The sequence below is a fragment of the Panicum virgatum genome, chromosome 3K (assembly GCF_016808335.1).
Source record: "Panicum virgatum strain AP13 chromosome 3K, P.virgatum_v5, whole genome shotgun sequence".
Lineage (NCBI taxonomy): Eukaryota > Viridiplantae > Streptophyta > Magnoliopsida > Poales > Poaceae > Panicum > Panicum virgatum.
Window position 1 is genome coordinate 25,089,828 of NC_053138.1, and position 15,925 is coordinate 25,105,752.

A 15,925-nucleotide genomic window follows, 5' to 3' on the forward strand; every position below is an offset into this window, starting at 1 on the left:
CCGATCTATATTCCTTTCTCCTTTTAGATTTTCGATTTTGGACACTTCGGCTTGAGCTTGGATAGCAGATAAGTTGATGAGTTAATTCCCTGTGTGCCATCGCAAAATTAGACCCATCCCTTTACGTGCCATTGAAAATATAGTCATCCCTCTAATGCCATTGTTTCTAATTTTTCATTCCCTCTGTGCCATTCCGTTAGCTTCAGCCGTTAGTTGTGCCTGACGCTGCTGTGGGCCCACGCATCAGTGGGGCGATGCCCTGTTCTCTACCCAATCCGGCCGCCTCCTTGCTTGTGCGTCGCTATGGCCGGCCGTGCAAAGCCGTCGGGGACGAGCTGACGCGTGCAGGGCCAGGCACCCAGGCAGCCATGGCATCCGAGCTAGCTGGCCTCGCCGTGGTCTCGGCCGCCGGCCTGCGCAGCACCCCCGCGCGCTGCTCCTGCACGCCATCGGCTGGCCTGCGCCGAGTTCGTCGTGTCGCTGGACGCCGCGGCGGCCGCCGTCGCGCGGCTCGGCCTGCGGTGCGGCCTCGACTTCGGCGGGGTGTACGCGTGCCTCAAGTCCGGCGCGCACGACGCGCGGCTGGACCTGCTCGTGGCCAAGGGGCTCAGGGTGAAGGCCAAGAAGATGGAGCGCTTCGTCGCGGCCACGGCCAAGCTCTGCTCCGAAATGGAGGCGCTCGACGAGCTGGAGTCCACCGAGCGGAAGATGAACGTCCGGGGATGGAACCGCCTCAGCGGGCCGATCCCGCAGAACCCACAGGCGGCGGCGGCGGAGGCAGCGGCAGCGGCGCAGCAGCAGCAGGCCGGGGACCCGCCCGGCGCGGAGTCGCTCCGGCAGGAGCTCAAGACGCAGCGGCTCAAGGTGAAGCGCCCTGTGGAACCAGAGCTACGAGAAGGCCATCGGCCTCATGGCGTGCGCCGCCTACGCGGTGTTCGTCCGAATCTGCGCCATCTTCGGCCCGTTCGTGGCCGGCCTCCCGCCGCCGCCGGCGGCCACCACGGACAGCGTCCAGACCCGACTGTCGAAGCTGCTGCACCCGCGGTCGGGGAAGGCGAGGGCGTCGTCCGGCCAGAAAGCCCCCACCGACTGGCGCAAGCTCCTAGACGCGCCGCACGGCACCGTCGGCGGCGCGGGGCTGGACCAGCAGTACGCGAGCGTAATCGTGTCCGCGGAGGAGCTGCTGCGGATGGAGGCCGAGTGGCTGCAGGAGGAGGCCGGCGCGGAGCGTGCAGAGATGTACGAGATGCTCCCGGCGAAGCTTCGGGCGGCGGTGCGGTCGAAGCTGCGGGAGTGGTGGCGCGACCTGGGCCCGCTGGACGAGGGCCTGGCGCAGGGGTGGAACGAGGCGGGGGAGCGCATCATGGCGTGGCTAGGCCTGATGGTGCGCGACACGGCGCGGTGGCAGTTGGAGCGGAACAGGTTCGACGGCGCGCCGTGGGTGTACGCGCTGCAGACGCTGCGGTGGCACAACTAACGGATGAAGCTGACGGAATGGCATGGAGGGGATGGAAAATTAGAAACAATGGCATTGGAGGGATGACTATATTTTCAATGGCACGTAAGGGATGAGTCTAATTTTGCGATGGCACACAGGGAATTAACTCTAAGTTGATAGGTAGATTTTGGATGCATTCATTCAGTATAGTCTGTACCATAGGGTCTGTACATAGGTCTAGTACTTCAATCATGAAAAGGAATGAATAAATCAATCTGGCTGTGTTTAGATTCCTAGAAAATTGGGAGAAAAAGTCACATCGGACAATGTAGCACACTATAGCATTTTTTGTTTATTTGTTGTAAATATTATCTTACCATGACCTAACTAGGCTCAAAAGATTCGTCTCGCAACGTACATCAAAACTATGCAATTAGTTTTTTTATTTACCTACATTTAGTACTCCATGCATGGGTCATTTGCTATATTTAATGTTTCGATGTGATGGAGATGTGATGGAAAGTTTGGATGGGGGGTTTGAGCATCTAAACACACCCTCTGTGGACTTGAGTTATGGGCGCCTTTTAATGTTCCTTTGTGAAAAATACTCTTTAGTTCATATTATGCATGTAGCTATCAGATGCTGGATGACAATTTTATATGCAAGAGTAATTAGATTTGCATGGCTAACGGTTTGTTTCACATACTACAATAATTCCAGTGCTGCTATGGTTGTACAAGCTTAAATTTATTTTACTATATATGTACTTCTATGCACCGGTTCATAGGATATCATGGCCGGTTCAATCTAACGGTCCAAAACTATTGAACCGACAGTTTAACCGGTTTTTACTGGTTAGACCAATGAACAAGTGAACCGATGACCTTACCGGTTCGATTACCAGTCCGGTCCTAATAAGTAGGCTCGACAGTCGACCCCACACCCACCCACACGCACACCGAGCCGCGCGCACGAACCCATCCTGGGAAGTCCGATGGGGAGCAGCGGTGGCAGCAGCGAGCACTTCCTGCGGCAGCTGAGCTCCAGCGACGGCGGCGGCGGCGCCGCGCTGCAGCAGGAGTGGGAGTGCGGCGGCGGCAGCAGCAGGCGCGGGTCGCGGCGCTGGTCCCGGAAGAAGGCGCGGGCCCGCGGCCACCGCCGCGGCGGCGGCGGCGGGTTCTGCCGGGCGGAGGAGGCAGCCGCCGCGGCGGGGCGGAAGCGCGTCATGGTGGTGGTGGATCAGAGCTCCGGCGCCAAGCACGCCATGATGTGGGCGCTCACCCACGTCGCCAGCAAGGGCGACTTCCTCACCCTGCTCCACGTCCTGCCGCCGCAGAGCGCCAGCGGCGGCGGGGCGGACGCCTCCGCGCTCGCCAACTCCCTCGGCGCGCTCTGCAAGGCCTGCAAGCCTGAGGTGCGTGCGCCTGTCTGCCTGTCTGTCCATGCGTGCACAATTTTTTTTATTTTCTGGTTATTTGCAGCTTGTTGCTGCAAGTGTTCCGCATCCACACAGTAAACAGATAAGGTTGGTTAGGCACATTTTCTTTTTTGTTTCAGAACGTATAGTGAGCTAGGAATTTCACATTCTGTTTCCAAATTTCTTTCATTTTGGTTGTCGTTCAAAAAAATCATTTAATTTGGTAAGACGTGGGAAGTCACTTAAGGACCATTTAAGCATGCCAAAAGTTGTTTTACAATGTACATTATGAGTTTATGACCTTAATCTGCACCAGCAGCTAAAAGGTTCAGCCTTTAAGACAACAACTCAAAATTTTGGACTTCTAATTTTGGACTTCTAATTTATGACCTTAATCTGCACCAGCAGCTAAAATGTGGTAAGACTTCTAATTAGTTGTCAAACGTTCGAAATTACTGTAGCGCTGGAATTTTTTTGGGATTTTAAGGGGAACTAAACACGGCCTCAACAAGTATAGAAGTATAGTAGACTGAATGGCAAAAGTGCTAATTTTACTGAGTACTGGCCCATAAGTCAAAAGATTGCTTCTTTAACTAGTTCATGTAGTGAAATTTGTACTTGAGAGAGTTACGGTTGGCCGTGTGGCTTTTTCTTGGATCAAGTTTGTGTGGGTTCTTGGGCCACTCTCGGTCACACTGACTGCCTGGAGGCAAGATGTTGGTGGGTTGGCTAGATCTGATCAGAACGTTCATGAAAGGGGACGGAATCATGGGCACCCTTTTCCTTGATGGATCATGGCAGGCCTAAAGCTAAAAAGGGCCTCACCTTCATAAAAAGCAAGATGCTCGGTATAAACAGCCTGAGCTTCCTAATAACAATTAAATTAGAAATGCCTTCTGAGACTGAGTACGTCTCTGAACAATTTCCCTGGCATTTGGGTTCTAACATGTCACTATGTCAGTCACTCAAACTATAGTTTTTTTATTAGTTTGTACTTGAGCCACTGAGTGCTGCAGTGGACGATGCATGCGCCCGTGATGAGAAGGGCGTGCAGTGCTCATGCATCAGGGTATCCCGTCCGATGTCATCCAAACCAAAACTGACCGCTTCCTGAATCCTGATGAATGTGTTAGGTGGAGGTGGAGGCGCTTGTGATCCAGGGGCCCAAGCTGTCGACCGTCCTCAGCCAGGTGAAGAAGCTGGAGGCGTCCGTGCTCGTGCTCAGCCAGCGCAAGCCCTCGCCTTTCTGCTGGTAAGCTCAGGCTCGATCAGCTGGTACCATCTCTCTCTCTCACACACACAAGATGGATGCATGGCATGTGCACGCAGCACGTTCACATCCATCCATCGCAGTTCGGCACCCCTTGTCACGGATGGATCAGGATCAGCTGGCCTGGTCTGGCCTGCGCAAAGGTGAAAGAGAGAAAGGGAATAGAATCTCGCGCAGCTGGCACAGCCTATCGCACACTGTTTGTTCTTCACGCCCGCCCATCATCCTCCAGATTTCAGAAACAGATGCCCAGTGACAGGGACGCCCGTGCCTGAAATTCCCGGGCGAATGGGTAATTTAGCAGCTCTAGTTTTCTGGTACCAAGAACTGCTCGGCGAGCTGGCGCTTTTAGGAAGGAACAGGGACCTTGTGAGAACAGTGGAGCAGCAGGGTTGGGAAGGGGGGGCTCTGCCGCCCTTGGGGTAAAAAACTAGCAGCCAACAACCAACAGCCATGTGCCATCTATCTATCCATAAACCGGAGATGCCTGTCCCCTTGTCCTCCGAGTTTCAATTCGATCTCCTCCCGATCGTGGCCAACCTACCCATCCAGCAAGAACGGTGCAGTGCGCCCCCTGCCATTGCTGGCGGCTGGCCGGCCTCGTGTTGATATTTGCACATCTCAAAGTAGTCCATGGCCACACGAAAAAGCTTGCAGTGCAGCGTCGGGAAAGTTACTTTTTACTGTACCATGTGACCAAAAGGGCCAACACTGGCATGCTCATTATTCGAGTTCGCACCAGTGTTATTACTACTACTGGAGCACTAGTTAGTACACTGATCTGGTAAGGTTGTTAACTTGGTGTTGCGAATGGTGGTGGTGGTGCAGCTTCATGCGGAGCAGCGGCGAGGCGTTCGTGGAGGAGTGCATCAGCCGGGCGGAGTGCCTGACGCTGGCGGTGCGGCGGCAGAGCAAGGGCGTCGGCGGATACCTCATCAGCACCCGGTGGCAGAAGAACTTCTGGCTCCTGGCTTGACGACGCCTGGCTGACGCTGACGGGCCCTCCTCCCTCCTCCTCCTCGCGTGCAGACTTTTACTGCCAAGGCTGAGCTTCTTACAAGTTACAAGAGGTCGATAAGCTAGCTGTAACCGCCTCAATAACCCTTCACCGCCTGTCAATCCTAGCGTGTGCCTGATCTGCGTGTGTGTGTTTGTAATGTTGCTCTGATGTGGTGTTGTGTTTGATGTATTCTATTTATCCTCGTCGTTTAGCTCTACTGTTGTAGTTGACTAGCTGCCCCCTCACTCTGCTGTTCTAAACGGCTTTCTTTTCAGATACGGAGGGAGTATATTGTAAAAAAAAGGCAGAAGCTGATCAGCTGCCTGACCGTCCGTTCTGCGGGTGCCTGTCGATTCGTAGAGCAGGGCGCCGGACGCCGCCCAGCAGGAGTCCAGGACGTACGTCGCATAAACTATTGCTTAAGCACCATATAACCTGACGAGGCGTTTGACCAGCTGTCTGATCGGGTGTCAACACGCATCTGTATGTGCTGTAGCTCTTGTCTACTAGCTGGTAAACGTACGGCGGCAGCAGACGATGTCAGTCAGAGTGAGAGCAGCATGCATGCAGTAGCTGGTCGTACTCGTACGTAGTAGTGGGACTGTGCAGTGCAGGGTACTCCGCGCGGCCGTAGTAGTTGGATCTCGTCTCGTCGTGTGTAAACCTCCGCAGCCCCCACCGAGGCCCAAACCCAATAACGAGCGCTCACGGCGCGCTGCATCATTGGCTTTTGGGTCCTAGTCCTAAACACGAGCACGGCCGGCATGGTAGTCACCAGCACGGCGGCGCACGGGTGTCCCCGCCCTCCCCCCGGCCCGGGATCCGAGAACGAACGAAACAACAGCCGGTCGGGCGCGCTTGCGCGCCGACGGGGACGGAGCGCCGGACGCGGCGACAAATCCGGCAGGGGGCTTCCCGGCCGGGACCACCGCGGCACGCCCCTTGCTTGAATCTCCTTCACTGCCGCCCGCGCAGGGAGAGCCGGTGCGGCACCATTATAGCCCAAAGCTGGCGGGAGCCGGTGCCGATCGGTGGTCGCCCGTTCTCGTTCTCGCTGGCTCGCAAGCCATGCCATGATGGTTACCCGGGGGCGGGGCGGGGCGGGGCGGCTGTTGCGGCGGGGTGGGGTGTGGTAACTCGGCGCAGGCTTTTGCCGCCACGGGCGCAGGCGGGGGCTCATCATGGATCATCATTCGCCGGGCGTCCAAGGCTGATGGCAGCTCTCGCAGCGGCTTCGGTTCACTGTGGAGCCATTCACTCCGGCCTGATTGCGGCAGTTACGTTTCCTCGCCTCATCATGGTGTACAGTTTTCAGTTTCAGCTGCTGATCGGAGCACGGTCAGCTTTTCCCTTTTTTTCTTGTTTTTTTGGGTTTCATGGAAGCACGGTGGGGAAATAAAAGGAAGAGATATTCAAGAAGGAAATAAGCACAATTTTTGGCGCCTTTTTTTTTTTGGTTTCGTGGTGCTCTAGGAAGTTAGAAGTACAGTGTGTGTAGGAGTTGTTTTGGGGGATTCAGAGAGATCAAGCACAACAAGAGCACACATTTATTGTGAGAAATTCCAAAAAAGAAAGAACTAGCTACGGGGAGAGGCTCTCCCGATGATGACGATCGGTGGAGAGTGGAGAGCCCGCTAGCCCCACAATCCATAAGTTGTATGTGAGCAATAATGAGTACATGCATATCAATCTCAATTTTTTTAAAAAAATCAATATTTTACAACCATACATCCAAATCAAAATTTGATAATACTATTATGTTCTTTTAATAAGAATTTCAAAACAAGATCTCACATGAGTATGTTTGCTTAAAGTGGTGAAGTTACTTTTTTCAAAAAAAAGTAATGACTTTAGTACGGCCGACTGAACATTTCAGCTATTGTATGCCAATCTAAATCCTCACGTGCAATAGCACATGCAAGCAATTTTAAAATTTAAAAAAGTTATACTTCTTAAACCATCCATCAAATTCAAATTCTGATTGCACAATTAAATCTGTTTACGAAGAGACTTTCAAAACAAGATCCCACTTATATATGTTTTGACAATATTTATCAAAGACACCGAAATTGCTTATGTATAATGGAAAAGTACCAAAATAAATTAGTTAAAATGCTCAACCGGTCTGCTAAAATTGCTTATTATTGATCATGTAATAAATATTCACCTACCTAACAAAGTTTTTACTCTTATATCCATTAATGACACGAAACAATCTATCTTCATAGCATGAACACAAATATGCACTTAATTGAACTCAGGCATGCAAAGCCGCGTTCTGTAAATCCATAAGCAATTTTTGCAATCATCATAAGCAAATCAGAATACACTAAGAAGCATTTTCTCTCAAAAATATGTCATTAAAATATAGTGATGTGAGGTCTTATTTTGAAACTTTTATCGAAACAAATATAACTGTGTAATCAGATTTCGATTTGGATGCTCGATTTTAAAAGTACGATCTATTTATTTTAAAATTATGTGCATGCATGCGCTTACATCATCACCTTTTCATTCTCTCCTTGTCTCATACATATGTACACACCCACTTGAAAGCATCTAGGCCCCTAATTCTAGTTTTGGTAATTAATGACAACGGTTTGTGGATTAACGATTTCATTTGAGAAGATGAGTATAGGTTGATTCACGGATGAAAGACATTTGGTTGTGAACGTATGGAGTTTTGGAGATGATGAGTAAAGCTCGGGCTCAAGGCAAAGGTATAAAATAGGGCTTTTACATTTTACCGGTCACAAGGCGTTTAGTGGATGAAAAGTGACCGGATTTGTTGGATAGTTAGCCGTACTATCAAGAGGGGTTGTGTACTCATGCTTGACGGGTCTTTAGTGCCATTTTGCTCAAAATGTCTAGTTGCATGCATGAGGGCTAACGGCGTTTTGAAAAGTTTTGAAATAGACTAAGTTCGAGCTCACTGAGTAACGGCGGACAGTCCGCACCTGAGGGGCGGACAGTCCGCGATCGTTCCAGAGAGCTTGCAGAGGCTCTGGTGGGCTGGCGGACAGTCCGGCCCAGGTGGGCGGACGGTCCGCTACTGTATTTCATTTTTTACCAGAAAGGGTGTCTCTCTGGTGTGGGCTTCAAAGTTAAACTGCGGACGGTCCGCTCCTGAGGCGTGGACGGTCCGCAGGATAATCTCAAAGTTGTTCCAGAGACGATGTTAGTCTCTGGTGGGGTTGGAACTCTTAACTGCGGACGGTCCGCCACTGGGGCGCGGACGGTCCGCCAGGGCTTAACGGCTAGTTCTGACATGCATTAAATGCACTCTGACTCACTGGTTTATAACGGCGGACAGTCCGGTTTTTGAATCGCGGACGGTCCGCGACTTCGCAGAAAAGAGTGTAACGGCTAGTTTTTGGAGGGATGTCTATATATACCCAATGCCCGGCCATTGGGTGACTCTCTTGGCCATTTGGATAGCATTCTTGACACATTAGAGCTAAGGCATCCCTCTCTCACACACACTTGCTTAGAGATTGCATTTTTAAGAGTGTGAGAGCTTCCTAGTGCATTGCATCAAGAGTTTGAGCTTTGTGGCATTAGGGAAACTTCAAGCAAGCGTCATCAACTTGTTACTCTTGGGAGTTGCCGCTCCCTAGACGGCTTGGAGAAGTGGATTTCGTGGAGCACCTCCAAGGAGATTGTTGAGGAGCCCCGATTTCGGTTGTGAGAGGTCTTGTGCTCACCTCACCGGAGTGGTGAAGAGCAACTCTAGTGGAATCGAGGTGTGGAGCGGTTCCTTGATTCAAGCCGGCTCAAGATCAAGAGGTTCTTGATAGAGGAGCGGTTGATTCTTGGAATCCACCTCAACGTGGATTAGGGGTGACCGGCAAGTCATCGACACCACGGGATATATTCTTGTGTCAAGCTCGGTTACTACTCTTGCTCTCTTTTATTCTTGTCTTTACTTTGAGCAATTTACTTTACTAGAGCTTAATTCGTGTCTTGTCACCCTAGGTTGCAAACCCATCTAGAGATTGTAATAGCTTGACATAGGGCTTTCCTTTGTTACTAATTAAATTTCTCTAGTGTTGTTGGGTTTAGTTTTTAAACCGCCTATTCACCCCCCCTCTAGTCGGTGTTCTTGATCCTACACCACTCCGTCACATGCATGCACTGTTTTTTCAGAACGAATTTACGGCTTTAAATTAGCCAGGTAAACCTTACTTCCTCTGCTATATAAATTAGTCACAAGTTACTTTCATGTATACTATTAGCAGGTTACTTTCTATCGTTAACTAGAAAGTAATTTTTATCTAAAATCCGTATACTACATATATCACTTTTTCTTAACTTAATATAAAAGTTACTTTTCTTAATAATGGCATGGATCAGAAGCAATTACTTTTTCTTGACATTAATGTATGTATATGAAGTTACTTTTTCATAATTTTCATGGAGTACAAATTAGTAATTATTTTTATGTAAATATGACAACTTTTCATTCTTAAAAATTTGGCGGGATTAGATTTTCCATTTTAAAAAAGTTGGAGGGCTGTCCTTTTAAGCCTAAATGGAAAACCTCTTCATTTAGATTTTACCAAAAAGAAAATGAGAAAGAAAACTAGGCATGGAGGAAGATATCCACTGTATTAAAGCAAAGATAATTACTATAAATTTGAATGAAACTCAAAATTTAGACCTGCCTCCAAAGCGGGGCTTCCTATATATCTTTCATGCGATGTGTGAAGTGCCGGCGTCGCACGGCCCAACATGGCCTGAGAATACTCTCCATGTTCCAATCAAGCAATCACAACATGAAACAACAGAAGGGTATATATAGCCATCGGCTAGCCAATGTGCTTTCATTAGGTGGCAGGTACGGTATGTTTTTTTCATGCTGCGTGAATAATTCATTATTTTTTATTATGGGCTTTCTAACCTATATGTTTAAAATATTAATATAATATAATCAACAATTTGAAAGGCCAGATTCAATATTTATACAAATTTTGTTCAACATTTCATATAAACTATATCAACAATGTGAAAATGTTGAAACTGTATAATCAAAATGTTGAAGACATTGAAAGACTGTATTTCAAATGTTGATATTTTTTTAAAAAAATATAATATACTCATATTCAATCTTATTTTATTGTATAAATTGTCAGTATCATCATGGTTCAAATGGAGGCGCATTTATAGTTTGAAAGAAAAATGAGATTGAAATTTCAAATCCAAAAGAGACCCCTCCATCCGCCCATGCACAACTGCCACCTATATGGCAACACGTGTCCAGCTCCACCCCAAATCCAGCATGTGCACTCTACGTTGCTCTTCCGCCAGATTAATCTCATACGTCCTTTGGAGTTCGCATCAATCTCAAACAAGTTGAATAATTTTTTTCACAAGTCTCAAACACTGAAAGGTGGGAAAGAAATTAACAATCTTTCAAAGAATATATAGAATTGGCGATCTCGCTCACGAATGCACTCCTCTTGGCCCAACCCAGCCCTGGGTGACTGCGGTCCATCGATAATACAGGAGGCCCAACTCTTCCGTGATTCCTATTAACTGCGCCGATTTGGGATGGCCTAAAGGCGCGCGAGACACACGGCGCTCGGCCCAGCCTATTCCGCCTGACGATGGGGCCGTCGTTGCCGCCGAAAGGAGGCTGGTTTCTCACTCAGCAGGTTGGCCCCAACTACTCTGCAGTCTCCCCCTTTAAAAAAAAACTACTCTGCAGTCTGCACTGTCCGTCCTCTCTCTCCATTTCTCCAATAAAAAAACACTACCTATAGAGTACACAACACAGACTACAGCGAGGCAACGACGGTCTCTGGAGTTCGCGCGTGCCCCTCGTTGCCAGCTGATCTTCCCATGACAAAACCATAACCAAAAACGGATGGATGGAATAATGCTGATCAAGATATGCCATCGCGCGCTAGCTGAACCAAAAGGTGAGGCCGATCCGATCCCCGCACGCCTCAACCATCAAACACGACCTGCCGATCCGTCGGGTCGCCGTCCCAACCCCCACACGCCTGCCATTGGGCAGTGTACAATGCGTGCCTGACTGCCTGCCTTCCACGTTCCAGCTGGAGGATCCCCTGGTCTCGCCGGCCGGCCGGCCGGCCTGCAACGACGCAAAAGGGCGGCTGTTCGTCAGCGACACGATGAGGTCGCCATCGTCTCATCATCCTCCACTCATGGACGACCGACTCTCCTAGTCTCCTACAGTTAACAAATATACCACGTTTGAAGGGCGCATCTAGAGTGCCTTCTGCACGTTGCAGGAGGCGAGAGATGGTGGCGGATCGACATCGACAGGTTTTCAGATCAATGATCAGATTCAGCGGATGGTTCAGCATCAACCTAGTTATGAAACCACTAAACCAGCAAGCACCCCCATAACTACAGGTTAACTAGGCGATCGAGAGTCGGAAAAGGAAGGCTTGCACACAATTGACTAAGAAAAAGAACATTAGCATCTTCATGATATTAGCCAAATCATTTTCTAAATATAAATTTAGCTATTATTAAAGAAAAACGTTTCCAACAGGCTTTGTAAATGACTCCAAATTGGGTAGCTCTTCATCCCACCTCATTCGCTCTCTAATTTTACATAACCTACCTCACTAGTTATCTAGCCTCTTAGTTTTACAGAGTCTGTTGAAGTAGTATTTTCTTGTCAAATCTATTTTAGAGATGAGCTAAATTAGTAAATTTGGCTTGTCCTTTTAGCTAATATCTTGCAGATGCTACGTAAAGTAGAGGAAAATGCAAAATGGGAGGTAAAAGACTGGAATAGCCCTTTTCGTCATATGAGTCGTGGATGCTCGTACCTCGTAGGAACTAGTTTCTTTTCTATGGTATCCCTAGGGTCATCCGCTTCCTCGAATTCTAGTGAGGGGTGGCACCACGCCACCACGGGATTTTTTTAGATTAAGGAATAAAATCCCAGCCTCTATATCCACAAGTGGATATATACGGCCAAAGGTTACACGGCACGAGAGTACTTAGACTCTAAATCTCACATCGAGGTAAATCAAAAAACAATAAGAAAAACGCACTAACAAAAAGAAAAAGGAAGACTAAGTTTCAATCTTCTTCTTCGTCCATGCTCCAATCAAACATCGAACCGTTCACCAAACCGCCCCTCCACAGTTGAAGCCGATCACTTGATTTCCAAGACGACGCCTCCAAGAAGTATACGACGTCGAAGCCGCCGTCGCCGCCCCTCCGGTCAGCCGGAGAAAGGTTTTCACCTGGAAAATCAAAGACCAAGCATGGAGCCCCTCAACCAACGCCTCCACAGAGGTTCACGACATCCGAAGACGCCGCCGTTGCTGACCCCAACACTAGCGCCGGGATAGACTTTCGCCCGAAGCTCCGCCCAATGCCGGCCCGTCGACGAAGAACACAATGAACCACAACTCTGGCCGCAGTCGCCGGTAGTGTGAGGGACGAGCACTTAGGCTCCCCTCGACCTGATCGCCGATGAACGATACGAGAGTCGTGACACTCTGCTCAGCTCACCGGCGCACCGGTTGTAGCGAAAATGACCTCTCATGCCATATTTCAATATAATGTTTTGGTGATTGATATAGACAACACAACACTTGGACTAATATGATTATTAAGATGATTATTCTCAGGCTTCTAGGTTCAAGTGATGACAAAGAGAAGATAGGCGTAGTTAGACCCGAAGGGCCGCCCCGGTGGTTCCGCTAACCAATTAGCGGACGGGGGTCGAAGGGGAGCCTCCCCTCGCGGGTCTCAGGGCAGCGCTCTGAAACCTCTTCGGTCCAAAGGATAAGAATTGAAGAGACCGTGAAGAAAACCAAGTCAAAGAAATCAAGACAGAGATATTTTAGTATCACCGGTTGAACCGACGCTGAGAAAATCACATACGTCAGTGCATTGACTTGGAGCACACCAGGAAGTTTAGTATCACCGGTTGAACCGACGTCAGGAAAGTTGAGAACGTCGGTGCAATGGATCCAGAAGCTGAGACAAGGTCTATACACCGGATGAACCGACGATCGGGTCTTGGTGAACGTCGGTGCAGTTGTCCAGAGAGTTTGTTTTTCAGAGTTCACATGACAACTACACTCACCGGTTAAACCGACGCAGCATCGGTTGATTGCCAGTACACGCAACGGCTAGTTTTTGAGGCGGGCAGTTCAGTATCACCGGTTGAACCGACGATGGCTATTGGAGGTACGTCGGATTAACCGGCGTTAAGTATTTTTCTGGCAGCTTTTCTCCAACGGCTATATTTGCCTGTGCTGCCTATATATACCCCCAAGGTCGGGTCATTTGAGGGTGCTGGAGTTGCTGAAAGCTTACTACACTTGAAGAACACCTCCAACCACCATAGAGCTTCATTGTACATCATATAGACTTAAGCACACTTGTGAGAGTGCTTAGTGCTTGATTAGGCTTAGTTCTTGAGAGAACTAGCTTGAGTGAAAGTCTTACTGCGGCAAGCATCTTGTGTACTCGTCGTGTGACCCTCCGACTTGGTGTGGAGAGGCAACGACACTTCGTGCGGGGAAGGTGAAGCTCCGATAGTGAAGACGGTGCCGTGGGTGACGCTTCGAGAGAGAGATGGTGGCGGTGGCCTTGTCTTGGTGACTTGGGGTCACTTAGCCTTTGCTTGCCGGGAACCTTGGTAGCGAACGCAAGACGGTGATCAAGCGGAGAGACTCGGCATCACACTTGTTCGTGTTGGACAAGTGGCCGTGGACGTAGGGAGGGACTTGGTGTCCTAACCGAACCATGTTAAATCGTATGTCTTGGTGTCTTCACGGGAGTTTGCATATTCTCTCCCTTACCTCTTTACTTACCGTATTACGTTTCCGCATTTACTCTATCTTGCGTGCCTTTACTTTCCTAGTTAGTTTGATTAGGATTGGCTATAGGTTGCAAGTCTTTTAGGGGTAAGTAGAGAGTAGCATAGATAAACCTTAGTCATAACTAGCATGTGTAGGACATGTTAGGTTTATCTCATGCAAATAGATTGAGCCCTAGAATAGAAATCGATTAGCGATCCTATTCACCCCCTCCCCCTCTAGGGTCGTACACTCCGGTGATCCTTACACTGGTACAGACTAGTGAGGCCCACCTCTTCACACGGGGACGTCGAGGATGAAAGCAACCCGCAGCAGCCACCAGCCGCCACCGCCGCCGCGCTGCCCGCCGGCGGATCTCCGCTGCACTTAGGCCTCGGGATAAATCCGCACGCTGGAACGTGACGCCGGTTGAAGCCACCGTCTCCCACATGCCACCTCCGAACTCCCTCCGGGAACGATCACCGGCGTCCAAATCCTTCCCCAGAACTTAGTCTAGGCAAGGTAGGTCCCGAGAACCGCCACCCAACAGCGAGCCATCGCCGCCCACGCCGCCGTCCACCTTGAGCAGGCCACGACTCCGTAGATCTGAGCAGCCCGACTACCGCCTACTCCTTCCATGGAAGAACTCGAAGAAGCCCGAGATGGCCCTGGCGCCGCCGGACAGAGCCGCCAGCACCAGAGGACCACCAGGCCCCGCCGCCCGCCACCAGCCGGCACGACGCCGAACCGCCGCCGCCGAAACCTGCGCCACGCGAGCGGCCGCGGTGTGCATGCAGCGCCGGCCAGCCGCCGCCGCCCCGCGCTCGCCGCGCTGCCGCCATCCGCCCCATCCGGAGCCGCCATCGCCGCCGCCGGCTCCGGCCTCCATCCCCAACCAAACGAAGAGCCTCCTCCGTGCAGGTCCCAGATCCGGCCATGGCCCTGCCGGATCCGGAGGCTGCACTTCCCGCTGCCGCGGAGGACGGCCCGCGCCGGCGAGCCACGCCATCGGGCCCAAGCGGCCGCGCCCGCCCCAGGCCACCAGCGAGGAGAGGAGGAAGGCCACGCCGCCGCCTTCCCCGCGGGCCGGCCGAGTTGCCGTTGACCCGCTCCGGTAGCGGCGCGGCGTGGGGGGAGAGAGCAAGCGGCGGCGGTGCCCTAGGGCTTGGAGAGGCGCCCGCGTCGCCCGAGCCGGAGCGACGCCCCCCCCCCCCCCCGAGCGAGATGGCTTTTTTAGTTAGTTCGAAGACGTGTGCAGTTTGTGAATAGAGTGAAGAACTCCCAGCCCTACCACCACGGGATTACGGACTCCGGTTGCCTATTTCAAAGGCTGGTCCAACCAATGACCATATGGACATTCTCCTTCCTCATGAAAACGCTAAAACCATGTAAAGTACTCTGCCTCTGCTCTAAAGGACTGGATTGTACAGACAGCACTCGGGGACCTAACAAAAAAGAGGAAGAGAAAACTGAAAGCTGTACAGAGTCACAAAGGAAAAAAAAAAACTGCTAGACTGTAGCAAGCCAGCATGGATAAAGCAGGAGTGACAACTAGGTATTCACAGGGAAAGAGTTATGCACCCTTTAGAATTGCAAGTGCGTCTCGCTGGAGGAGAGTGGCAGTCCCGTCTAAGACGGTGATAGCTGCACCTCGCTGTCACATTTCCCATCGGCGCCATTCCTCCCAAATGTTCCAAGCCGACAAGTCGGTATATACAGGGTAAACAATCCTGGCTAGTTCCCTGCTATTTCGGAGCCAAGCACCACTGACACGGCTGACCACCATTTTTCTTTTCAGATTGATGCCAGCCCGCTTGTTTTTTCGGATATCTTCTTCATCTTGCATGTTCGTCAGAGAGACAATCTGGCACGCAATGGAGACGCGGCAACGCAAGGAACCCGAAGATATTCGTTCGCTCACACAAGGAAGCAAGGAACGAACGGAGCAATTAATAACTGGCCAAACTTTATCGCAGCATATATAGCAGGAGATGTGTATGT

At 50.5% G+C, this 15,925-nt stretch overlaps 1 protein-coding gene and 1 pseudogene across 1 annotated transcript; both read left to right on the top strand.

Moving 5' to 3' along the window:
- Window positions 1-254: 254 nt before the first annotated feature.
- Window positions 255-1,537, top strand: LOC120700758 (annotated as a pseudogene).
- Window positions 1,538-2,391: 854 nt separating this feature from the next.
- Window positions 2,392-5,404, top strand: LOC120698606. Its single transcript, XM_039982298.1, has 3 exons — window positions 2,392-2,853; window positions 3,990-4,108; window positions 4,955-5,404. The coding sequence occupies exons 1-3, from the start codon at window positions 2,434-2,436 to the stop codon at window positions 5,100-5,102; spliced, it is 687 nt and encodes a 228-aa protein (XP_039838232.1). The 5' UTR covers window positions 2,392-2,433; the 3' UTR covers window positions 5,103-5,404.
- The last annotated feature ends 10,521 nt before the right edge of the window (window positions 5,405-15,925 follow it).

Bases quoted from the DNA above. Each gene is read 5' to 3' on its own strand.
- LOC120698606 (XM_039982298.1), top strand. From the start codon at position 2,434: ATGGGGAGCAGCGGTGGCAGCAGCGAGCACTTCCTGCGGCAGCTGAGC. The intron at 2,854-3,989 runs GTGCGTGCGCCT...TGAATGTGTTAG, and splicing joins GCAAGGCCTGCAAGCCTGAG to GTGGAGGTGGAGGCGCTTGT. The intron at 4,109-4,954 runs GTAAGCTCAGGC...GTGGTGGTGCAG, and splicing joins AAGCCCTCGCCTTTCTGCTG to CTTCATGCGGAGCAGCGGCG.